The sequence below is a fragment of the Bubalus kerabau genome, chromosome 16 (genome assembly GCF_029407905.1).
Source record: "Bubalus kerabau isolate K-KA32 ecotype Philippines breed swamp buffalo chromosome 16, PCC_UOA_SB_1v2, whole genome shotgun sequence".
Lineage (NCBI taxonomy): Eukaryota > Metazoa > Chordata > Mammalia > Artiodactyla > Bovidae > Bubalus > Bubalus kerabau.
Window position 1 is genome coordinate 65492103 of NC_073639.1, and position 26695 is coordinate 65518797.

The following is a 26695-nucleotide window of genomic DNA, read 5'->3' on the forward strand; positions in this document are numbered from 1 at the left end:
TGATTTTTCCCTGTTGATCATCTTCCTGTTGGGGGTGTGTTAACTGCCTTGTCTTTCCTGGGATTGGCTTCCAGAGGCATTTGAGGTGTGAGAGCTCCCTCTTCTGGTCTTCTGACTCCATGAGGTTTCTGTTTGCGAGTTCATTTTCACAGTTTGGTTTCTCCGGAGAAACTTGATGATTGCTCCTGTCCATAAAGGGCCCTTCCCTGCCCTTTTCTGACTTTTAAAACACCTAGAGGTAGGCTGGGCTTAGGTCATAAGGCTTCTTTTCTAAATGAAAATATAGAGGCTCAGAGAGCTGAAAAATATTTGTCCGAGGTCATACAGCTTGTAACTTATCTGGCTAGCTTCTAACTACCTGCTTTCTAAAGTCTGTGCTTTTTTATTTTTTTTAATATTTTATTTTGAAATCATCTGAAAGACAAATAACTGTCTCATATTCTTGACCCTGAATATTTCACCATATTTGCTCCTCGTTCTCTGTGTACATTGTATTATCAGTATTATTATTACTGAGTCATGTGAGTTGTATGTTGCAGGTATTATGTCTCTTTACTCTTTAAAAAAAAAATATATATATATATAAACTTAGTTTATCAGAGTGGTTTTAGGTTCCCAGAAAAACTGGGAAGAAGCCAAGAGATTTCCTGTATACCCCACTGCCACCACCCCGCCACAACCACCATCATGCCAGCCTCCTCCCACTTCAACAACATTCTGCAGTGGTATTTGAGCTGAGCCCCAAAGAATTGATGCTTTTGAACTGTGGTGCTAGAGAAGACTCTTGAGAGTCCCTTGGATTCCCAAGGAGATCAAACCAGTCCATCCTAAAGGAAAACAGTCCTGAATATTCATTGGAAGGACTGATGCTAAAGCTGAAGCTCCAATACTCTGGCCACCTGATGCGAAGAACTGACTCATTGGAAAAGACCCTGATGCTGGGAAAGATTGAAAGCAGGAGGAGAAGGGGATGACAGAGGATGAGATGGTTGGATGGCATCACTAACTCGATGGACATGAGTTTGAGCAAGCTCCAGGAGTTGATGAAGTACAGGGAAGCCTGGCTTGCTGCAGTCCATGGGGTCGCAAAGAGTCGGACACGACTGAGTGACTGAACTGAACTGATTTGAGAAGTGAGAGCTCCCCTTTCTGGTCTCCTGGCTTCACTTAAGATGGGGTTTCCTGTTTCCCAGTTCATTTTCAGTTTCACATCAGTGTCCCCTAGCAGGGTGGGACACTTGCTACAACTGAGTAGCCCATACAGACACATCATAACCACTCAGGCTCCTTCACTCTTTTTTTAAAAAATAATTTTATCTGTTTATTTGTGTTTGGTCATGCTGGGTCTTTGTTGCTGTGTAGGCTTCCCTCTGGTTGCGGTGAGCCGGGGCTGCTCTCTAGCTGCGGTGCTGTGGTGTGCGGGCTTCTGGTTGAGATGGCTTCTCTTGTTGCAGAGCACAGGCTCTAGGGTGCGCGCGGACTTCAGCTGCTGTGGCCCGTGGGCGCTAGACAGCAGTCTCAATAGTTGTGGTGCACCGGGGCCTGGCTGACCCAAGGCATGTGAGATCTTCTGGGACCAGGGATCGAACCCGTGTCCCCTGCCTTGGAAGATGGATTCTGAACCACTGGACCACCAGGGAGGTCCCCCGGTAGCATATCCTTTATGGTCTCGGTAGAGCTGTATTCTCTGCTTTTCCATGGGAGATAATTTGGTGGGGTTTTTCTTTTTTCTTTCTGGATTTATACAGCACATCGGCCCCCAGCACATCCACTTCCCTGACCTTTTAATCCCATCTCCCACCATCTCTCGGAGAAGGCAATGGCAACCCACTCCAGTACTCTTGCCTGGAAAATCCCATGGACGGAGGAGCCTGGTAGGCTGCAGTCCATGGGGTCGCTAAGAGTCAGACACGACTGAGCGACTTCACTTTCACTTTTCACTTTCATGCACTGGAGAAAGAAATGGCAACCCACTCCAGTGTTCTTGCCTGGAAAATCCCATGGACGGAGGAGCCTGGTAGGCTGCAGTCCATGGGGTCGCTAAGAGTCAGACACGACTGAGCGACTTCACTTTCACTTTTCACTTTCATGCACTGGAGAAAGAAATGGCAACCCACTCCAGTGTTCTTGCCTGGAGAATCCCAGGGACGGGGGAGCCTGGTGGGCTGCTGTCTATGGGTCGCACAGAGTTGGACATGACTGAAGCGACTTAGCAGCAGTGGCAGCAGCCCACCGTCTCTCGCGGGAATATCACCTGGCATATGCCCGTACTTTATCCGTTCTAAGAGCCTGGCTAAGAGCGAGTCTGCACCTTCTCCTGGGGTCCTTGCCAGGGTGTGAAGTCCTGAAGTCCAGGAGGGGACTTCCAAATCAATAAGCTCTAGGTCATCTGACCTGACTCTGCAGCCCCTTGATGAAGTGCCCTTGGGGTCCCTCCCCCACACCCACCTGACTTGTGCTGGTACATGCTGCCGGGTCTTCCGGCTGATACAGATACAAGTCTATTCTTCCCTCAGCAGGCCCAGCGTGTCCCCAGCTGGGCTGTGTTGGGACTTGACCATACTTACAGTCCTAGTGGGCAGGAGGGGAGGTGGATACTGGTCCTCGGAGCTGGGGGGCGTCTTATGGACGAGAAGCCTCTGCAAGAGTCTCCTTGCAAGGGGGCAGATGCTAGCTTTTAATAGCAGGGGTGGATGGGATAGTTCTGAACCAGAAACCTTGCTTTACTATTTCTTGTGGTCATATAAGCAGTATAAATTACAACCCCAAATTAGTAATAATCTGAAAACTCAGGAAAGTATAAAGATGAGCACCTCTCAGTTGGGTTCAGCTACATCTCAAGCACTCAATAGCCATCCGTGACTAATGACTACTGAATTACACAGGGCAGTTCTAAAATTTTTCCTGGGTAAATAATCAGAGATGTGGACAAAGGATGAACCAAAGATGCTTGTCTCGGATTATCTGTAGTTGAGAATTGAAAGGACCCTCATCTCTCCAATAGTAGAGTGTTCCACAAAATGTCAGCTCCACGAGGCAGGGATTTTTGTCTGCTTTACTTATTGCTATGCTCCAATACTTTGGCCACCTGATGAGAAGAGCCAAGTCATTGGAAAAGACCCTGATGCTGGGAAATATTAAAGGCAAAAGGAGAAGAGGGTGGCAGAGGACGAGATGGTTGGATGGCATCACCAACTTAATGGACAAGAATCTGAGCAAACTTTGAGAGAGAGTGAAGGACATGGAAGCCTGGCGTGCTGCAGTCCATGGGGTCGCAAAGAGTCGGACACAACTCAGCAACTGAGCAACAACAGTGAGCCAGTGGCCAGAACAATGCTTGGCACAGAGCAGGTGCCCAATTAATATCTTTATTTGAAACAATGAGTATGCACACACACACACAATATGCAGGTATACTTCTTGGCGCTGTACCTTGAGGCTAATTAACACCCAACAAATGGCATTTGCTACTATTTTTGTTATTATTGACAATAAATTGGACCATCACCTTTCCCCTCAGGTTCACAGAAGAAAGTCAAGGCTGGGATTCCACTCTTTTGCCTGAGTCTCTCCTGGCATCTTAGGGAGGCTATTGTCAGGCTCCAATGGGGAGCACTGTCGATGAAAGAAAAGAGAGCACAGAATAGTGGGAAGGCTGGGGGTCAGGAGACGTGGATTCTGGTCCCAGGTCTGACATCAATTTGGATCCAGGCCCCCTAGCCCTAGAAGTGAAGAGGGCTGGCCCAGACGGCTCTGGAGACCTTGCCTCCAAGATACTCTGGCGTTCAGAGGATGGTACATGTCCAGTTCTCTTCCACCTGGGGAGAGGCTCCTCCGTGGAACTGGGTTCCTGGAGAGGATCTGTAGTGCTGTCTAAAATCATAGGCCTCGTACATCAGGTCGCTGTGTTCTTGGGGCTGAAAGGGAGAAGCACGTTGTCACACTGGAGAGCTGGGCCTCCCCCCTTGGCACAGGTCTCAGTGAGCATTCACCGTGGACGCTGTGATCTGCCGCCTGGATGCCCTTCAAGGAAGGCCACACCCACTCCTGGGTTGTCCACATTCAGTGGCTGACCCGTGTTGGGGCTATAAAGGCCTGGCCACCTCAGTCTTCTGTAGGACAACTCTGGAGGCTGTTGGGGCCCCCAGGGCTCCCTGGGGAGATGGTCTGAGATGGCCAGCATCCCAGATGCCCTCTCCTTGTGTTGGTACCCGCCTCACTCCCCTCCTGTACACAGGTGTCGTTCCAATGGCCCTCCCCAGAGACATCCTGCACGTGAACTTCATCCCAGAGCCTGTTTCCTGGGAAACCCATCTCTGGCATCATCAGCCCTCTCCACTCCAGCTTGAGAAAGATCCCTACTCTTGGAGTGGAAAGATGAGGCCCTCAGCCCCGACTTAGTTGTGTGACACACCCACGTCCTCACTTACTCTGAGTTACCCTTTTGTTGTGTGATACGGAGAGGGAAGGGGATACAAGGCAGGCTGTTTAGCTCAGCGGAGTAAGCCCTGGCATTGGAGTCTGCTGAGTGGGATTCCCAGCTCTGTGGCTCCCTAGCTGAGTGGGCTTGAGCAGGTGACTTCACCTCTCTGAGCCTCCTTTTCTCATCTGTAAGATGGGAGTAGAAATCAGGGCTCATGGGGTGTTGTGAGGATTTAATGAAACAATGAAATTTAAGGGGCTAAGAACAGAGCCTGACCCCAAAGTAGGTATTCATAAGTGGTGGTTGTTATTCTTTTTCTTCTTAGTGGAATGAGCTAATTGGCGCTGTTAAAAAAGTTACTTCTGGCCAAGGAGGCATTAATTAAAGAATAAACTCTGGATAGGGATGTGAGAAGTCTAGGAACCCTCTGATTGGGGTCAAGATGACTGTAAAACAGGGAGCACAGTCTGGCATGATATGAATGGGAGTGACCTCTGTGAAACTGAAAGTTGCTCAGTCGTGTCCAACTCTTTGCGACCCTGTGGACTGTAGCCCACCAAGGCTCCTCTGTCCATGGGGATTCTCCAGGCAAGAATACTGGAGGGGGTTGCCATTTCCTTCTCCAGGGGATCTTCCTGACCCAGATATTGAATCCAGGTCTCCTGCATAGGCAGGCAGATTCTTTACTGTCTGAGCCACCAGGGAAGCCCGAGTGATCTCTAGCAAGAGGCAATTTCTTTGGAAGGAATGGTCTCTAGCTACACATCCCATGTTGTGTGGAAGGGGTAGGGGCAGGGCAGCGGTAAAGAAGCAGAAGATCTCACCGACACATCCCAGGAGCCCACGGGAGACCCGTCCCGTTTCTTAAAGCACGGGTAATCCAGCCAGACCAAAGCTGCTTGTGCAAGCCGCTCCCAGCTATATGTGTCTTTACCAGCAACATTTCCTGTAGGGTCTGCCGGGTCCAGAATCACAGGCCTGAAGGGTAATATTTAGAGAGAGAGAGAGATGAGAAGCTGGGTTCTGTCTGGCGGGTGGTCTAGATGCTCCAGGAAGGGCAAACCAACCAGCCTGGCACAGGCTCAGACTCAGGCAGCATCAGGGTTCCAGCAAAGCATCACTCCCTGGGGTGTGTCCTGGGTGCCCTGCTCCATGGAGGACAATGAACGGAAGGGGGAGGCTTGCATTTGGGCTTTGATAGACCTGGGCTTGAATCTCACCTCTGCTCTTCTGTAGGAGTGTGACCTTGGGTAGATGTCTTGGTCTCTCTAATTCTCAGTATGCTCATCTGTGAAATGGGCAGATTTGAACATTCCCTACTTCAAAGGATGTTCTATGAGGATCTAGATAAGCAACATGGAATACTCAGCACAGTAATTGGGCCATCGTAAGGGGTTAGTGCATGACAGTTACAATAATCATAATTTTTACTATACTATTAGAGTGTGTTAGTCTTATAGCAAGTTCTTACTTCCTGGGAGCAATTATTATTGTTGCTGCAGCTGTTGTTATTTTAGTCGAAATTTCAGCTGTTTCGCTCATTTTCTTAGGGTTAGGGTTTGGACAAACTCTTTAGGGTTTGGGTTAGGGTTTGGACAAACTCTTTACTGCTCAGAATCTTGGTTTACTCATCTGTGAAGCAGTTAGCATAGTGCCTGACTCACATGGTTTTTTGCAAACTGTTTTTAAAATTAGATGATACTAGTAGAGTGCCCAGCAGCATGGTAAGTATCAGAAGATGATCAGTTAATGTGGAACCCTCCCAATTCCTTCATTTCCAGGGTGCAACAGCTGTAAGCAGGGGTTCATTTATGTGGGGAGCTAAGGCATGAGCGGATAGAGTACCTGGGTTTTGCAAGTTGCTTCGTCAGATATTCTTCAATAATAGGGTTTTCAGAGTTATAGTTCTTTTCCCAGTAGATGCAAAGCTTCTGATACTTCAGGACTAATTTCAAGACAGTCTGAAATCCCTGAGCTGTGTTGAATCCTGTTTCCTTGCACCCTTGCTCCCAGGCATAGACCGTCAGAAGCTCCAGGGCATATTGTGGGGGCAATGGCTTTCCAAGCTGCTCCTTACACTGAGTAGAGAGAAAACAGTCAGAAAAATGGGCTTGTCTAGCATTTGTGTAAAGCACATTTCTCATGGATCAAATTCAGCCTGCCACTTGTTTTAGCGTATAAAGTTTTCTCAGAGCAAATCCACACCTATCCATTTAGGTATAGTCTATGGTGGCATTCACAGAGCTATTAACTCACCTGTTCAAAGCCAGATGGCTAGGAAGTTAACAGAAGTGTGTGTGTGTGTGTGTGTGTGGTGTTGGTGGGGGATATAGCACTCATTAATTCACCTAACAATCACTTTTTGAACTTCTCTCATGTGCCAGGCACTGTTCTAGGTTCCTGGGATACAGCAGGGAATCAAACATATAAATCCTTCTGTTCTTGTGCATTTATAGAGGGGAAAGTGAAAGTGAAGTCCTGTCCGACTCTTTGCAACTCCATGGACTGTAGCCCACCAGGCTCCTCTGTCCATGGAATTTTCCAGGCAAGAGTATTGGAGTGGGTTGCCATTTCTTTCTGCAGGGGATCTTCCTGATCCAGGGATCGAACCTGGGTCTCCCGCATTGCAGGCAGATGCTTTACCTTCTGAGCCACCAGGGAATAGTGGGGAGACACAGACAATAAACATGACTACTGGAAAAACCTTAGCTTTGATTAGTTCTGAACAGATGTGAGACTTGCCCCATAAAGAGAGCCGAGCACCAAAGAACTGACGCTTTTGAACTGTGGTGCTAGACAAGACTCTTTGAGGGTCCTTTGGACTATAAGGAGATCAAACCGGTCAATCCTCAAGGAAATCAACCTTGAATATTCATTGGAAGTTCTGATGCTGAAGCTGAAGTTCCAATAGTTTGGCCACCTGATGGGAAGAGCCAACTCATTGGAAAAGACCCTGATTTGGGGAAAGATTGAGGGCAAGAGGAGAAGGGGGTGGCAGAGGGTGAGATGGTTAGAAAGCATCACCGGCTCAATGGACAGGAATCTGAGCAAACTCTGGGAGAGAGTAGAGGACAGGGTAGCCTGGCGAGCTGCAGTCCCTGGGGTCACAAAAAGTCAGACATGACTTAGTAACTCAACAACAACAACACAATAAACAAACAAATAGGCACATGCAAAGGCCTGGAGGCTAGAGTGTAGGGTTTCTCTCCAGGAGGACTAACGAAGAGAAGACTGTGGCCTGAGGGTGGTGGTGTGCGGACAGAGATGGGGGTTCAGAGAGGTCAAGAGCAGATCCTTTGAGCCTCCCAAGATGATCTGGACTGAGGGGTAACAGAGGTGGTGACCATGGATGAATCATAAATATATTTTAACATAGGACCAACTACATTTGCTGACTAGTTGGATGTGGGTGTCTGTGAAGAAGCCAAGGATGACCCTTGGTTTGGCCGCAGTAACTAGAAGGATGGATTTGTGATTTCCCTTCCCTCCCCTCTGCTCTCCCCTCCCCTCTATCACCTCTCCCTCTTCCCACTGCCTCATCCTGGCTCCTCCCCACACCTCTCCCTGCTCCTTCCCTCCCTCCACGCCTCCCTCCCTCCTCTCCCGTCCTCACTCTCTCCCTTCCCCTCCTCCTCCTCCTCCTCCTCCTCCTCGGCTCTCTGCCCAGATGGGACCAGTCATACCAGTTGGTACCAGTGCTTCACCAGGCGGATGAGGCTCTTCAGCTTGGTTGGACGATTCTTCAGGAAGTCTCGCTGCAGCTCCGTGAAGCAGGGGGAGAACTCGCCCTCTTTCCTCAGGTTCTTGCACTCTTGGATGAGCTGGACATAGACTCTAGAGTCAGGTCTGTAACCTTTGGTCAACTGACCTGTTGGGAATGAATCCATGTTTCGACGTCAGCTCTTCTCTGAGGTTCTTTCATTCCCTCTGAGACAACAAGCTCACTGGCCATGGGGGGCAGTGGGGAGGTCAGCAGGCCCAGACCAGGAGGCCTGAGGTCCATACCTGGTCCTCCCTTCTCCCGCCTCTACCGCCATCACCCATCATCTCTCACCTGGACTCAGCAGAGGTGGTGGCATCCTCCCTGGATCCTCCACAGCCCACACAGAGCCCTTTAAACCTGATCCTTCCACTTCTTGCTTCCCAGGACCTCTGGATAAAATCCCAAGTCCTCACAGTGGCCCACACAGATGGTGAGGCCTGTCTCCTCCCTCGTCTTACCTCCTGCCTCAATCCCTTTGCCACTGACTCCCCTGGTTACTTCACCTCTTCAAATATGCCACGTTCACTCCTGTCTTTGCACCTGCTGTTTCCTCTTCCTGGGAGGTCTTCCTATGCTTGGCTCTTTCTCATTCTTTGGGCCTCAGGTCAGAGGTCACCTCTCTTGTTACCCTATCTACCAAAGTCCTCTGATCCCCATTGCTCTCTTTTGAGTCAACATATTTAGTTTTGGTCACAGCGAGTTATCATTTCCTTCCTGGTGTTCATATGGTCAGGCTCCAGGAGAGAGGTTCTCTGTCTGTCTCATTTAGGGCCATGGAACACGCCTTGCATCTCCAGGTCTGTGTTCCTGCTCAGTTGCTCAGTCCTGTCTCTTTGTGACCCCATGGACTCTAGTCTGCCAGGCTCCTCGGTCCATGGAATTTCCCAGGCAAGACTACTGGAGTGGGTTGCCATTTCCTTCTCCAGGGGATCTTCCTGACCCAGAGATCAAACCTGCATCTCCTGCTTGGAAGGTGCATTCTTAACCACTGAGCCACCAGGGAAGCCCCGCATCTAAGGTACACAATGGAAACTGAGCCTCAAAGAATGAATTGCTTCCTGTCCCAATGTTCCTGCACATTATCTCTATATTCCAACCCTCAGTATAAGTTTGATATGGTTGCCTCACATTTTGCATAAAAAAATGAAATTAACATATTGAATTTACACTAGACCTAGTTTTTAGAATGGAGAAGGCAATGGCACCCCACTCTAGTACTCTTGCCTGGAAACTCCCATGGATAGAGAAGCCTGGTAGGCTACAGTCCATGGGGTCACGAAGAGTCAGACACGACTGAGTGACTTCACTTTCACTTTTCACTTTCATGCATTGGAGAAGGAAATGGCAACCCACTCCAGTGTTCTTGCCTGGAGAATCCCAGGGACGGGGCAGCCTGGTGGGCTGCCATCTATGGGGTCGCACAGAGTTAGACACGACTGAAGTGACTTAGCAGCAGCAGCAGCAGTTTTTAGAAAGATCACACAGTTTGCCAAAAGTGAAACTAGTAAGCCTGGCGGGTGTTCTATAAAAGTATCTTGACCCCCAACTGTACCAGTTTGTTGTTTAACATCACTTCGGTGGCTGAGTGTGACCCTAGGCATTCTTGTCCCAGGAAAGATGCTGGGGTCTCCTCCCACTTGAAGGGATACCTTGGTTAATAAGACATTTTATTTCTGCTCAGAGACAAGAGAGCAGAAGAAGCCCTGACATAGGACAAAGACTGTAAGAACTTGCAGCTGGGAGCACTCACCCAGGGCATCAAAGGCGGGCAGGACATCGAACTCCACCTCCTGGTCGAGCTTGGGGGACCTCAGCACAAAGCTGAGAGCGCGGGGATTATCCCATTGCCGTTTCTGGACCTCAAACTTCACTTCAAATGTTTCCTCTCTTTGACAGGCTTCCAGCTGTCTCCTGATTTCTTCGATGAATTCTCCTCGGCGCTCAAGCTGTTCCCGAAAACTTGTGAGATTGGTGAGGAAGACGACGAGGTCAGCATCTGATCGTCCCCTGAGGGTCGTGCCTTTGCCTGAGGAGCCACCCTAAAAAGGTGATAAGAATGAGTATTGACACATTTCATTGAGAAGAGCCTCCCTAAAAAATGCTGAGAACAATCACTAACATTTTGAGTACTAGCCACTGCTCTGAAGGCATCAGCGGCTGTAACTCCTAGAATGCTCACAAGAACTCTGGGATCTAGCCACTGTTATTATCTGTTGTCATCTTCCGGATGGGGAAACAGATGCTGAGAGATCATGTATCAGTTCAGTCATACAGCTAGAGGGTGGCAGAGATACCGTTTACATCCTGGTTGTCTTTTTCCAGGGTCCATATTCTTTACTCCCTGTAATTTATGACCTTATGTGATTAATACTGTAAACTGGCCCATGGCTGACTTTACTTGGTCTGCAAGTCCTATAAGGTACTGAAATTTATAGATAAGGAAACTGAGGCACAGAGAGGTTAAGTGACTTGCCCAGGCCTTCACCGCCAGCAGGTGCTATCTGCTTTTAAAACGTATACTCTTAACCAGCTCGTAACTTTGCAGAAATAGTGAGATCCCAGCCTGGTCAGGATTAGTGAACTGTAGATGCTGCCAGGATTCAGATCGCTTATCTCTATAGCAGTCGTGACCCAGGTGGTTTATACACTTCTCCAGGGCATTTGTTAAAAACTTACAGATGGATGCCCTCACCCCAGAAGCTATTTTCACAAATGTGGTTATAGTTCTGGCATGGATAAATCAGAAAGCACCAGCCCCAGAGACCTCAGCCTTCTGCTCTCTGCCTGTCCCTGTGCAAACGCTTGCTCACCAGCCCCCCTTCTCCCCATTCAGGCCGTTCTGGACTCACCTTCACAACTTTGGACACCCGAACTCTGTGAGGGGCACATCGGAAACACCTCTCCTTCAGGAAACTGCAGATGATGTCAATGGCTTCTTTGACCTGTGTGCGGAACTTCTCGTTCGGCAGGAGGTGGACTTCGATGAACTTGTCTAGAGACCCGGCCGGGGTATTTCTGAGCTCCATCACGGTGCTGGGGACTGGAGAGCCAGAGGCGGCAGAGCTGCTGCCTGAATCTGTGAGCTTCTGTCTCTCCTGCTGCCTGGGTCTAGGAGGCTGTTAAGTTTCATTTCACTGACAGGGAGGAGCTATGTCCATAGTCTGGGCTGCTGCTGGTTTCGTTTCCTTGGAAGGGAGGAGCTTTGGCTGGAGTCTTTACTCTCTGCTTTGCTCTGAGTAAATCAAACTCTCCTTTCATCCTGTCAGGTCTCCCAGCACATTCCTCTAGAATCCCAGATTTACTCCTGCCTTAATGCAGGACACCCATGTTCAATCTCTGGATCAGGAGATCCCCTGGGGAAGGGAATGGCTACCCACTCCAGTATTTTTGCTGGAAAGCCCATGGACAGAGGAGCCTGGCAGGCTGCTATACAGAGGGCTGCAAAGGGTCAGACACGACTGAGCAACCAACACTTTCACAAACAGCCTAGAACATCTGGTCTTTCTTCAGAATGTACTCTGAAAAGGTATTTTTAACCCAGGTTGGCATTGCACCCAAGAGTAATCACAAGTAGAAACAGATTTTTGGTTTCTTTTTCCTCTCTTTTTTGTTGTAGACAACATTGTTCTATAGCCTCCTATGGTCCTTGCAGCAGTACATGAATATTGCAAATAGAAACAGTCAAAAAATCTGGAAGCCTAAATTCCATCCTGATCCTAAGACTAGAAGTATAACTCCTTTGGTGTAGTCTTGTGAGATATTTTTCTAGGTTAATGCACACATACATACACATATAATTTCTCTTTCTCTCTTTTAATGGCCTAACTCCATACATTTCACTTTTTGATTAATAGATGTTATTTGCTGCCAGGGGAGTATAATCTCCTTGGTTCTGTCTCGTCACAACAAAAATTTGAAGCAATGGACGTTAAAGCCCTTGGCGTACCACGGCTGTCAGACAGACCGTGTTACAGCTCTCGGACAGATCAGTGTTCCAGCTCTGAGTTACAGCTCAGTTTTATTTAGAAAATAAAAGGAAAATACATCCTCGAGGCATGAAGGCATGCCAACCCAAAAGACAGGAAGAGAAGAGAGAGCCCAGCCCTTTGGCTCCTCTTTTTATATGTTTTTTCCTCCCCCTGGGCCTGCCGTATGTAAACTGGGCTAGCCAGGAGTGCTCTTTGTCCCACCTGAGGTCCTCACTCCAGTCCTCGGACCTTTCTTTCTTCTATTTTTGCGGGCTTTTCCCTTCCTTGTGTTTTAGCCGCTGCCATTCTGGACTCCTGTTTCCTATTCTAACTACCCGACATTTCCTCAGGCACTTTTAGGATGGCAGAAAAATTGCAAACTGTCCCTAACTGTGCAGTGTGAACACGAATGTAACCTGGCATGCCTCAGTGCCCCAATCTGTAAAGAGGGCGGCCGATTAAAAAGTATTCATGACATAAAAGTGGAGGGTCATGTTTTATTTGGTGGGAATTTTTAGGACTCGAAGCCGGGGAGACAGCCTCTCAAGGGACCCCGAGAGAACTGCTCCAAGGGTGGCGAGGGGAGGAGCCAGGTTGTATGGAAGTTTCTCAACATAGGTCAGGTAGTCTGGACATTAAAAGCTTTTTTTATGTAAATGAAAGAAAACCAGATAGTCTGTGTATATAAGAGTCTGGGCTCAGTGTAGTCGTTCCTTTCTAAAGCATCTCAGCTCTCTGGGGCCGGGGTCCTGTTTTCACGTTCCGATCTTTCCTTCCTCAGGGCCCACAGCAGTGAGTGGCTGCTAGATGGCAGCTAGTATTCCTTCCCGAGTTCCCTCAGGGCGCACCAGCTCACCATCCCTGTTGACTGTGCCATCCTTGTTTACTAACAGGGCAGGCAATATTCCATTTCTCAGAAAAACTTTTCTCTCTCACTCATGGAACTACTCAGAGGATCATCTGAAAGGAGAAACACAAAAGGAGAGATGAAAGGTATCAAAGTTGAGCAAAATTAAAGGGCGATTCTGACTTTAAAATTCTTGGGCCTGCTTGCTTCGCTTCAGTTGTGCGGGAATCTTTGCAACCCTATGGACTGTAGCCCGCCAGGCTCCTCTGTTCATGGGATTCTCCAGGCAAGAATACTGGAGTGGGTTGCCACGCCGTCCTCCAGGGGAGTTTTCTAACCCAGGGATTGAACCCATGTGTCCTGTGTCTGCTGCGCTGGCAGGCGAGTTCTTTACCACTAGCACCACCTTTAGGACTTCCCTGGTGGCTCAGACAGTGAAGAATCTGCCTGCAATGCAGGACACTCAGGTTCAGTCCCTGGGTTGGGAAGATACCCTGGAGAAGGGAATGGCAAGCCACTCCAGTATTGTTTCCTGGAGAATCCAAATGGACAAAGGAGCCTGGTGGGCTACAGTCCCTGCGCTCACAAAGAGTCAGACACAACTGAGCAGCTGTCTTTCACTTTCACTTTTTGGCACCACCTTTGATCTTAAATTGGCTAATTTAAGATCATTAGGTCTCCTGTTCCCCTTTTCACAATGGTCACCAGGGCAGCTCTGTCACTGGTGGCCGCTGTAATTCTCCTTTTTCTGGAGGGTGGGTAGACAGGGTGCTGGGGGAGCTGGTGAAGAAAGCAATTTGCGTGTGGCTGGGATTTAAGGGAGTAAAGTAGAGGAGCCCAGGAGCTAATGTTCTCTATTGCAGTGTATGAGACATTACACCAAGCTGTGAAAGACCAGGGCTTCCCAGGTGGCACTAGGGATAAAGAACTTGCCTGCCTGTGCAGGAGACGCAAGAGATGCAGGTTTGATCCCTAGGTTGGGAAGATCCCCTGGAGGAGGGCATGGCAACCCACTTCAGTATTCTTGCCTGGAAGATCCCCATGGACAGAGGAGCCTGGCGGGCTACAGTCCATGGGGTCACACAGAGTTGGACACAACTGAAGAGACTTTGCACATGAAAACCCAGACTCATCCCTGACATGCATATTCTTTTGTTAAGAATTTTTTACTTGAAGAAAATCTGTAGCAACATCCACACTGGTCTGATTCTTAGCCAGGTTCCCAAGGGAAGCATTGCTGTCTATTATCAGAAACACTGTGGGCCAGGCCATGGGAGGGAGGGTCTACCAGGTTGGAGAGGTTGGTAATAAACACTCTTTCCTGTGGGTAGGACACTGACGGTAATTAGAGCCATAATGGCAGATATTATTGAGCACTCCCCATGTAGTAGATCACGGAAAAGTACATCTCTAAATAAATAAATAAAGATGCACCACCTCTCAGATCTCTAACTGCAGAGGACAGATCTATGCTGCCCCATTGTTAGAAAAATTAAGTTCACACACTTTGCCATAATTCAAATAAGTAAGCCTGGTAGGGGTTTTGCCCCTAAATTGTGCCAATTTACCGTTTCCTGTTGCCTGCTTGGTTTAGGCACGACTGCCCCAGGAGAGATACGATGAGCTCTGCTCCACTTTTTAGAGACACCTCATTTTGGTAAGGCTCTTGAACTGTGGGAGATGTGCTCAGAAACATGAACAGAGAGAGAAGCCCTGAGACAGGACAGCTCCCATGGAGCTGGGAGCCCAGAAGGCAGGTGGTACAGCAGACCGCAGCCCTGGTGGGGCTGGGGCCCCGGACAAGATGCTGAGCCTCCAGGGAGGCTCAGAGAACTCCACCCTCATCTCTCCTGCTTTAATCTCCATTCTCCCCAGTTTTGTTTCCTCGGCAGGAAGTGGCCCAGAATGGGGACTCAGCTCTGGGCAATCAGGCATTTATGACTCGGGTGTCTCAGATTTCATACGAGCATGTCCATCATCCCTTACACGCTCTCTTCTCTGTTCTGAGTCTCATGAATTTGTGGTTGAACCAGCAGTTCTGATGTGCACCACCCTCGAGCTTTGTGTCACCTTTGTCTACCAGCTTTGACCAAATCATCAGAGTTCAGCTGACAAACACTTATCCAAAAAAGTTTTGAAAGAAAATGCTTTATTGTTTCTTGTGGTCATACAAGCAATAAAGATTTACAGCAAAATACAATAAAACCACAAAATTAAGAAAAGTATAAAGCTCACTCATCATACTATAATCCACATAGCCACTGAAAACATTGAGGTCTTCCTGAAACCAACATTGCAAAGGAAATTAAAGAAAGTACAGTAGTATAAAAATGGATATCTAGGAATAATATGACAAAATATATGTACTAGCAATGCAGGGAAAAACTATAAAATGTAGTTACAGAGTAATTAAAGAAGACAATTAATGGAAAGAAGTTCCAAGTTTGTGGACTGGAATTCTCAATATTACATGGATGTCATTTTCCCTGAACTAATTTATGGAATTCTAATCAAATGCCTCCCTGTATTTTGGGTGAAAATTCACAAACTGAGTATAATATTATCATAGAAAAAGCCAAGAGAAAACATTCGTTTGGATAGAACACAGTTTTCTACAAGACACTGAGAATATCAGGATATCATCATTAGTCAAGGTAGTATTAACTCAAGGACACAGAAGCTGACCAATGGGACAACACAGGCTCACACACAGAGGACCCCGGACATATGTCTGAGGTGCTTCTGTAGAACAGTGGGAAGGACGGTCCCTTCAGCAAGTGCTGCTGGAATATTTGGCATCCACATAGAAGAACTAGTGCGGGACCCCCAACTCATACCCGTCTGTCTGTGTTTTGATAGGACATTCCTAAAGTCATTGCCAAATCTATGTCATGAAGTTTTCCCTCTGTGTTTTCTTCTAGGAGGTTTACAGTTTCAGCTCTTGCGTTCAGGTCTTTATCTGTTCTGAGTTGATGTTTGTGCATGCTGGAAGAAAAGGTGTGATTTTATCCTTTTGCATGTGCATATCCAATGTTCCCAGCTCAATTTATTGAAGAGACCGTCCTTTCCTCATTGTATATTCTTGACAATCTTGCCCAAGAGTAGTTGACTGTGTAAGCAAAGCACTGACAATAAAGCAAAAATAGACAAAGGGGAACTAATCCAACTAAAAAGCTTCTGCCCAGCAAATTAAAAAAAAACAAAACAAAACCAAACCCAGTGAAGTCAAAAGGTAACTGATGGAAAACAATAGATAGATGTGTAGCTGAATCACTTTGCTATGCATTCAAAGCAACACGCAATGCGAATGAACTATACTCCAAAATTAAAAATGAAAACAAATGTATGAATGAAAGGGAGCAAAGGTAACGGAAAGGAAGGAAATGATTGCAAACCACAAATCTCATAAGGGGTTAATTAGCAAAATAATGAGTGCCTTGGACAACTCAATGGCTAAAGGACAAATATCCTAACTATATAATGGGCTAAAGATTGAATTTTTATTTCTCTAAAGAAGCTTTACAAATGGCCAACAGGTATAGGAAAAGATGCTCATCGTTATTATTATTTTGGCCACACTGTGTAGCTTGCCTGATCTTGGTTGCCCAACCAGGGATTGAACCCTGACCCCGACAGTGAGAGCACCCAGTCCTAACCACTGGACCCCCAGCGAATTCCCGTACTCAATATTATGAATCACCTGGGAAATAGAAATCAAAATCATAAGACATCGCTTTTACCTGTTAGCATAGCTGTTACACCTGCTAAAGGACACTCGTGTTGGTGAGCATGTGGAAGGCCTGGAACTCCTGACCACTCTTGCTGAGAACGCAATTTGGTGCAATCACTATGGAAACAGTAGGAGAGTTCCTCAAGAATTCACAATAGTTCCACCAGAGGATCCATGTGGCTCTTCAACTGAGCAACTATTTACCAGTTCAATTCATCTACTAGTGACTGTAGCTTTATGTACAATTCTGAAACACTCTCAGAAAACAATACAAGTGGACCACCCACATGGTAACTGCATGTGATTCCAACGTGTCCTCTCCGCATGAAGAGATACATGTGCTAAAGATAACACCGTGGTAACAAAACCCCATGGGGAGTAGAATCCCATTTTCAGAAAGACTCGACACAGACATGGAAATTGAGACAGAAAAGAAAAGGTCCCAAATTTTGGAGATACTTTGGGATTCTTCCTCTTGTTTAAAAAACAAAAATATTTCTCACTCTCATGTTTAAATCAGTGACCAAGTATGGTCCTCCCAGGTCCCTAGAAACAGGAGACACAGCCTGTCATCCTGTGTCCAGGCCACACGGGAACCCCCAGGTCTTCCATGAGGCAGACTGAGTTAGAGGAAAACAAGGCCAAGACCTTGATGGTCATTTCTCTGGGAAAGGCAGACGAGGCAGGGAAAGCAGTCTTTGGACGGCAAGTATGAATAGTGTAAGAGGGCTGTGGAGAGGAAGGGGTTTCCTGAGTCATCTGGTACCTGGTCCCAGCATGAGTGGGGCAGGGTGGGTTGTGGCTCAGACTGGCTCTGAGTCTGGGCAGTGGAGCAGAGAGGAAATGCTCGACAGGTTTGCATGGGAAAGGCCAACAGTGAGCTGCTGGCTGTGTCTAGGAAACAGCCAACCCCGGGAGGGCAGTCTCTCCAGGATCAGCAGGGCCCAGATGTCAAAGCCTCTGAGAACACAAATATAGAAAGGATAAACACAGAAGCCCCGGCCAAGGAGCAGGAATGAGGGTTGAGATGGGGTGGGGAGAGGGTGAGATGGTGGCTTCATCTAGGAGCCACCTCGTAGGCAGTGACAAGAGAAGAGGTGATGGCTGAGGATGACCAGGATGGTACCTCGGGTCATCATCACAGCTAGGATTTGCTGAAGAGCCCACACCTACCTTGAGGGTGGTGGCAGAGGTGCTTGTGTGGGTCTGGGTCACTCTAAGGAGCAGATGCCAATGTGAGATTCAATGTGGGAGATTGTTCTTTGGGGAAACACCCAGGTGAGAGACAATGATCAGGGATCTTATGGAAGCTGCGAAAGCTGACAACCCTGATCTAATCTGACTCTGGGTAAAGGCAAGAAAGAAGGACCCTGCAGTTGCCTCTGCAGTCAAGACAAGGTCCAGCAAGGTCGTGGAGAGTCCTTTCGCCAATGTTCCATGTCAGAGCTTCCCCTGACTCTCAGGAATGGGGCTGCCTGAGTGTCTCTGGCACCCGTGGTCATTGTCTGGGAGCTGCAGGTAGGCGGCGTGGCTTGGTGTCAACGTGGAGATGGATCACGGAGGGCAGTAGCTGGGACCCTCAGCCGAGTATGTTCCCTCCATTGAGGCTCTGCTAGATTCCTTGTCGTGGTCCGCAAATGCGAAACAGAAAAATTCAGTGTATGAAGACACATTGAGAGCAGCGACAAAGAGCAGGAGCTTCATAGCCAGAAGGACCAGGGTTCAACTTCACACTCTCGTCTCTCACTCATCAGGGGACTCTGAGTGAGTGGCCATGTCTCAATGTATTACTATGAGAATCAGAGTAAAACCCATCTCACGGGGATGCTGGAGGCCTCAAAGGAGGAACAGCAATATGGAGAAGCCAAAGGCTGTCTTCCAGCCACTTAGGTGACCAGTGACTCAGACAGTAAGAACATCTTGATCTTCTGTGTGTCCTTATGGGAGTTTTTCTGGAATGGACTTTTGTCGACGACACGTTGGTTTTGGTACCAAGGCAGGGTGGCAATGTAAGTAGGTAAGCTTGCTGTCTAACCCAGTGATTCATTCTGGGGCAGACACAGGTGTAATTCTACATATTCTAGTAACCACAATGAAAGAATACAAAGACTGAGATGAAACTCTGTTTGATTTAAGTAGCATTTCTAGAAGTTGTTATCTCAACATGCCATCGATATCAGGTCACATGAAGAAATCAGGAGTTCTCACCGGCACGTTCCAGGTGCTCACTGGCGTCCCATTCAAGTTCTTACAGCACGAATAGCTCAGCCAGACTGTAACCTTGTGTGCCAGCAGCTGCCACCTCTGTGGCTCTCTACCAGCCACATTTCCAGTCGGGTCAGCCGGGTCCAGAATCACAGGCCTGGAAACAATAGTCAAGAGAGGGCAGGTGAGTACATGGGCTGTGTCTGGGGTGTTCAGAGCTCGCGGCAGGGCAAAATACCAGCCTGGGTAGGCTGTTTCTGGGGGCAGCTGGAGGCCCCATGGACATCTCTCCCTGGGTTGTGACCTGGGTGCCCTGCCCTACAGTGGGCATTGAACACGAGGTGAAGGAGGCTTGCATTTGGGCCTGGAGAGACCTGGTTTCAATCTCACCTCTGCTCTTTAGTAGTGGTGTCTCTCTGGGCAGGTCACCTGAATCTCTAGTCTTCAGTATCCTCATCTGTGAAATGGGCAGATTTGAAAATCCCTACCTCAAAGGATGTTGTATGAGGATCTAGAGAAGCACTTGACATGCTCCCAACAGTAACTGAAACATAATGAGGGGTCTATACACGACAGGTTTAATAACCAAAATTCCCTTATTCTATCAGAGTGTTTTTGTTTTACAGCAAGCTCTTACTTCCTGGAAGCAATTTTTATTACTGCTACAGCTATTGGTATTTGAGTCAAATTTTAGCTCTTTCACTCACTTTCTGTAAAGTTTGCACAAGCTCTTCTTTTTCCATACCTCAGGGATCTGTGGTTAGCACAGTGCCTGCCTCACAGGGTTGCAGGTTATTATTTCAATCAGATGGTAGGAGTAAAGTGCCCAGCACAGTGACTGAGAATAGATGATGATCAGTAACTGTGGAAACCTCCCTCTTCCTGCATGTCCAAGGTGACACAGCTGTAATCAGAGCTGCATTTATGTGGGGATCTAAGCCATGTGAGGATAGAGTACCTGGGTTTTGCAAGTTGTCTCTTCAGGTATTGTCTAATAAAAGAGTTTTCAGTGTCATAATACTTTTTCCAGTAGATGCAGAGGTCCTGATGCTTCAGGATTAACTCCAAAACAGTCCGAAATCCCTGAGCTGTGCTGAATTCTGGTTTTGCGCTTCCCTGTTCCCAGGCATAGACGGTCAGCAGCTCCAGGGCATACTGTGGGGGCAGGTTATTCTCATTCTCCTTACACTGAGAAGAGGGAACAAATTAGAAACATGAGTTTGTTCAGGTTTGTGTGGAGAAGAGTTGATGCTTATCCTTCTTAAACTATTTCAAAAAAGTGAGGATTAGGAGATGATTCCAAACTCATTTTACACCAAAAGCAGAAAAATGCAGCACAAAAAAGAAAACAGCAGGCCTGATGATAGACAGGAAAATCCTCTACAAGATATTAGCAAAGCAAATTCGCTAGCGTATTACTAGGTCACACAGCATGATCAAGTTGGATATAGTCCAGTGATACGAGGATGTCAGAATCCACAAATCAATCAAAGAGATACATTTCTATTAACAAAATAAAGGATAAAAACATGATTATTTTCCCATATACAGAAAAAAAATTGAGAAAATTCAACAACCACTGTCATACAAACTCTTAACAAGGTGGGTATGGAGAGAACATAACTCAATAAAGGCCACATATGACCAACCTACAGCTGACATCACACTCAGTGGTGAAGGCTGAAAGCTTTTTCTTTAAAATCAAGAACAAGACACATATGCCCACTCTCCTCACACTTATTCAACATAGTATTGGAAGCCCATTCATGGCTATCAGGCAAGAAAAAGAAACAATATCCATGTAAATTAAAAAGGAAGTTTAAAGCTATTGCTATCTGCAGATGACATGGCACTATACACAGAAAATGCTAAGCACCTCCAAAAAACTATTAGAAATAAAAACTGAATTTAGGAAGAGTGCAGGATACAGTAATAATACATATAAATATGCTGTATTTCTATATATGAGTAACAAATTATCACAATGAGAAATTCATTTATTTATTTTTTAATCTAATCTCAGTTTTATTTATTTATTTACTCTACAATATTGTATCGGTTTTGCCATAAATTGATATGCATCAGCCACGGGTGTACATGTGTTCCCCATCCTGAACCCCCCTCCCTCCTCCCTCCCCATCCCATCCCTCTGGGTCATCCCAGTGCACCAGCCTCGAGCATCCTGTATCATGCATCGAACCTGGACTGGGGATTTGTTTCACATGTGATAATTTACATGTTTCAATGCCATTCTCCCAAATCATTCCACCCTCGCCCTCTCCCACAGAGTCCAGAAGACTGTTGTAGACATCTGTGTCTCTTTTGCTGTCTCGCATACAGGGTTATCATTACCATCTTTCTAAATTCCATATATATGTGTTAGTATAGTGTATTGGTGTTTTTTTTTCTGGCTTACTTCATTCTGTATAATAGGCTCCAGTTTCATCCACCTCATTAGAGAAATTTAAAAGCCATCCCATTTGCAATTACATTCAAAAAATTTTAAAAACTAGGAATAAATTCAACCACTTGAAAGACCTATAACTGACTTTGAGGACAGCAACTGAAGATGACAAAAATAAATGGAAAGAGGTACCATGCTCATGGATTTGAGGGGTTAATGTTCTTCAAATATGCATACTACCTGAAGCAATCTGTTTGCACGGCCTCATGGTATACGATTTAGTGTTGCTGTGCCATGCCACTCTTTTCAAGGAAGAAAATGGGAAGGATAAGAGGTTAATTCATTTGCCCAGATTCAGACAGCTAGGAAGTGAGCAAAGGGGAGTGGGAGGGAGCACTCATTAATTCATTGAATAATTACTTACTGAGAAGCTATTATATTCCAGGCACTGTTCTAGGTTCTAGGGCAACAGCAGTGAATAAAACATGCAGTATCATATATATTTATACAATACACACAAATAAATTATACAAATGCCTTCTTTTATGTACATTCTCATAGGGAAGACAGACAATAAACAAACAAGTAAGCTCGTGCAAAGGCCCTGAGGCTGGAGTAGAGTTTCCTTCTTGGTGGACCAATGAAGAGGAGAGAGCAGCCTGGGAGTAGGGGTGAGCGGGTAGTTGATGATGATATTTAATACAGGACCAAGCCGTTTGTAGATTGGTGGGTGTGTGTGTGTGTGTGTGTATGAAAAAGATAAGGAAGACCCATGCTTTGGTCCGGAGCAACTGAAAGGATGGAGCTGTCGTTTGCTGATATGGGAGAACCGGGAAGAGTAAGATACCTGAGTCCACTGGCAATGTCCCAGACCCTACCCTTCTCCCCCCTGTTTTTTCCCCTTCTGACCAATGTCTACTCCTCCATGTTATTCTTCTCAGTGTCTCCCTCCAGACTCCCTTTCCCTCCTCTCCATCTGTCTCGGTCCGGCTCCCTCCTGCCTCCCACATCCTTTCTGATTCCTCCCCTCCTCACTCTCCTCTTTCTTCTCCTCCCCACACCTCTCCCTGCTCCTTCCCTCCCTCCACGCCTCCCTCCCTCCTCTCCCGTCCTCACTCTCTCCCTTCCCCTCCTCCTCCTCCTCCTCCTTGGCTCTCTGCCCAGATGGGACCGCCATACCAGTTGGTACCAGTGCTTCACCAGGCGGATGAGGCTCTTCAGCTTGGTTGGACGATTCTTCAGGAAGTCTCGCTGCAGCTCTGTGAAGCAGGGGGAGAACTCGCCCTCTTTCCTCAGGTTCTCACACTCTTGGATGAGCTGGACATAGTCAGGTCTGTAACCTTTGGTCAACTGACCTGTTGGGAATGAATCCATGTTTCGACGTCAGCTCTTCCCTGAATTTCTTTCTGTCGCCCCGGGGACACAGACTCACTGGCCATGGGGGGCAGTGGGGAGGTCAGCAGGCCCAGAGCCAGGGGGCCTGAGGTCCATCCCCAGTCCTCCCTTCTCCCACCTCTACAGCCGTCACCCATCGTCTCTCACCTGGACTCAGCAAAAGTGGCGGCACCCTCCTCCCTGGATCCTCCACAGCCCATACAGAGCCCTTTAAACACGATCCTTCCACTTCTTGCTTCCTAGGACCTCTGGATAAATTCCCATGTCCTCATAATGGCCCACATGGATGGTGAGACCTGTCTCCTCCTTCGTCTTACCTCCTGCCTCAATCCCTTTGCCACTGACTCCCCTGGTTGCTTCACTTCTTCAAATATGCCACGTTCATTCCTGTCTTTGCACCTGCTGTGTCCTCCTCTGGAACCCCCAAATCTTTGAGTGCTTGGCCTCTTCTCATCCCTCAGGCCTCAGGTCAGAGGTCAACTCCCTTGTCACCCTGTCTCCAAAGTCCTCTGATTCCCCATTGCTCTCTTTTGGGTCACCTTATTTAATTTGTGTCATAGCAAGTTATCATCTCATTCCTGGTGTTCATATGGTCAGGCTCCAGGAGAGAGGTTCTCTGTCTGTCTCATTTAGGCCACAGAATATGGCTTGTGCCTCCAAGTCTGTGCTCCTGCTCAGTCTCTAAGTCCTGTCTGACCCACTGCAACCCTATGGGCTGTAGTCTGCCGGGCTCCTCTGTCCATGGGATTTCCCAGGCAGGAATACTGGAGTGGGTTGCCATTTCCTTCTCCAGGGAATCTTCCCAACCCAGGAATCGAACCTGCATCTCCTGCTTGGCAGGTGGATTCTTAACCACTGAGCCACCAGGGAAGCCCTGCATCTAAGGTACACAGTAGAAATTGAGCCTCAAAAAATATATTGCTTCCTATCCCAATGTTCCTGCACATTATCTCAAAATTCCAAGCCTCAGTGTAAGTTTGAATGGTTGCCTCATTTTTGCATAGAAAAAGAAATTAACATATTGAGTTTATCCTAGACCTAGTTTTTAAAAAGAGATCACACAGTTTGCCAAAAGTCAAACTAGTAAGCCTGGCACGTGTTCTATACAAATATCTTGATCCCCCCAAATGCACCAATTTGTTGTTTAACGTCACTTCAGTGGCTGAGTGTGACCCTAGGCATTCTTGTCCCAGGAAAGATGCTGGGCTCTCTTCCTACTTGAAGGGATACCTTGGTTAATAAGAGTCTCAAAGTGAGAGACATTTTTGCTCAGAGACAAGAAAAGAGAGCGGAAGAAGCCCTGACATAGGACAAAGACTGTAAGAACCTGTGGCTGGGAGCACTCACCCAGGGCATCAAAGGCGGGCAGGACATCGAACTCCACCTCCTGGTTGAGCTTGGGGAACCTCAGCACAAAGCTGAGAGCACGGGGATTCTCCCACGGCCGTTTCTGGGCCTCAAACTTCACTTCAAATGTTTCGTTTCCTTGAAAGGCTTCCAGCTGTCTCCTGATTTCTTCTATGAATTCTCCTCGGCGCTCAAGCTGTTCCCGAAAACTTGCGATATTGGTGAGGAAGACGACGAGGTCAGCATCTGATCGTCCCCTGAGGGTTGTGCCTTTGCCTGAGGAGCCACCCTAAAAAGGTGATAAGAATGAGTATTGACACATTTCATTGAGAAGAGCCTCCCTAAATAAAATGTTGAGAACAATCACTAACATTTGAGTACTAGCCACTGCTCTGAAGGCATTAGTGGCTGTAACTCCTAGAATGCTCACAGGAACTCTGAGATCTAGCTACTGTTATTATCTGTTGTCATCTTCTGGATGGGGAAACAGATGCTGAGAGAGATCATGTATCAGTCAAGTCACACAGCTAGTAGGTGACAGACATGCAGTTCATACTGTTTGTTTTTTTTTCCCCTGGATCCATGATCTTTACTCCCTGCTTTTTATGATCTGACATGATTAGTACTTAAACTGGCCCATGGCTTAGTTTATTTGACCTGCAAGCCCATAAGATCCTGAAAATCCTGGATAAGGAAACTGAGGCACAGAGAGGTTTAGGTGACTTGCCCAAGATTTCACAGCCCGCAGGTGCTATCTGCTTTCAAAATGTATACACTTAACCAGCTCATGACTCTGCAGAACTGGTGAAACCTTAGCCTGTCAAAGACTAGTGGATTGTTGATACAGATGGGTTTCGGTTTGCCTATTTTAATGCCATAAGACTCTCAAAGTGTGAGCATTTTCTGCTCAGAAAACTGAAGAGAGCCCAGAATAAGCCCCAACGTAAGACAGAGGCCGAAAGCCGTTATGAGTGGGAGCACTCACCCAGGGCATCAGAGGCAGGCAGGACATCAAACCCCACCTACAGGTGGAGCTGGGGGAACTGAGCCCAAACTGGAGAGCAGGAGAATTCTCTAATTGCTGATTCTGGACCTCTTGTGAGATATCTTTCTTCGTCAACACACACATTGACACACACACACATAGTTTCTCTATCTTTCTCTTTCTTTTAATGGTTGCCTAGTGGATGTTTCAGAAGTGATTTATACACTTCATCAGGGCATTTGTTAAGTTCGATGCATGAGGCAGGGCACGCAAAGCTGGGGCTCTGGAACAACCCAGAGGGATGGAGCGGGGAGGGAGTGGGAGGGGGTTCAGGATTGGGGGGACACATGTACACCTGTGGCTGATTCACGTTGATGTGTGGCAAAAGCTATCACAATATTGTAATCATCCTCCGATTAAAACAAATAAATTAATTTTTAAAATTTACAGATGGATGCCCTCTCCCCAGAAGCTATTTTCACAAGTGTGGATATAGTTTTGGCATGGGTAAACCAGAAACCACCAGCCCTACAGACCCCAACCTCTTGCTCTCTGTCTGTCTCTGTGGAAAGGCTTGCTCACCAGCCCCCCTTCTCCCCAGTGAGGCAGTTCTGGACTCACCTTCACAACTTTGGACACCCGAACTCTGTGAGGGGCACATCGGAAACACCTCTCCTTCAGGAAACTGCAGATGATGTCGATGGCTTGTTTGACCTGCGTGCGGAACTCCTCGTTTGGCAGGAGATGGACTTCGATGAACTTGTCTAGAGACTCAGCCGGGGTATGGCTGAGCTTCATCGTGACGCTGGGGACTGGAGAGCCAGAGGCGGTGGAGCTGCTGCCTGAACCTGTGAGCTTCAGTCTCCTCTGCTGCCTGCATCTAGGGGGCTGTTAAGTTTCATTTCACTGGCAGGGAGGAGCTATGCTGCTGCTGGTTTCGGTTCCTTGAAAGGGAGGAGTTTTGTCCTGAATCTTTGTTTCTAGTTTGTCTCTCTGCAAATGAAATGCTCCTGCCAAACGCTCCTGCGATCCCACAAACCTGTCAGGTCTCTCAGCTTTTTCCTCCAGAATCCCAGAATTACTCCCTGCCTTTACCAGGCAGACTAGCATGTCTGGTCTGTCTTCAGACTGTACTCTGAAAAGCTGCTTTTAAACTGTTAATACTTCACCCAAGACTAATCACAATTACAGATAGATTTCTGGTTTCCTTTTCCTCTTTTCCTTGTGGATGAAATTGTTTTATAGGCTCCTATGATCCTTGCCGGAGAAGGCAATGGCACCCCACTCCAGTACTCTTGCCTGGAAAATCCCATGGGTGGAGGAGCCTGGTAGGCTGTAGTCCATGGGGTCGCACAGAGTTGGACACGACTGAAGTGACTTAGCAGCAGTAGCAGCAGCATGATCCTTGCAGCAGTACATGTATATTGCAAACAGAAACAGACAGAAAAATCCGGAAGCATTGTTTAGTCCACCCCTGATCCTAAACCTCAAAGACTACAACTATAACTACTTCGGTATAGTCTTGTAAGATATTTTTCTAGGTTTACGCACACATACGCACAAACATAATTTCTCTCTCTTTTTTTTATGGCATCAATCTATATGTTTTACTTTTTCATAAACTTTAG

General features: G+C 47.2%; 1 protein-coding gene and 1 pseudogene across 1 annotated transcript; both read right to left on the minus strand.

Annotated features, from left to right (window-relative positions):
• Positions 1–3309: 3309 nt before the first annotated feature.
• LOC129629881 (2'-5'-oligoadenylate synthase 1-like) lies at positions 3310–11313 on the minus strand. The gene is made up of 6 exons (XM_055550088.1): positions 11036–11313; positions 9937–10225; positions 8107–8291; positions 6269–6501; positions 5248–5401; positions 3310–3917 (listed from the first exon to the last, which is right to left on the minus strand). Exons 1-6 carry the CDS (start codon positions 11210–11212, stop codon positions 3786–3788), a joined length of 1170 nt encoding a protein of 389 aa, XP_055406063.1. The 5' UTR covers positions 11213–11313; the 3' UTR covers positions 3310–3785.
• Positions 11314–15143: 3830 nt separating this feature from the next.
• LOC129629582 (2'-5'-oligoadenylate synthase 1-like) lies at positions 15144–26041 on the minus strand (annotated as a pseudogene).
• Positions 26042–26695: the final 654 nt, after the last annotated feature.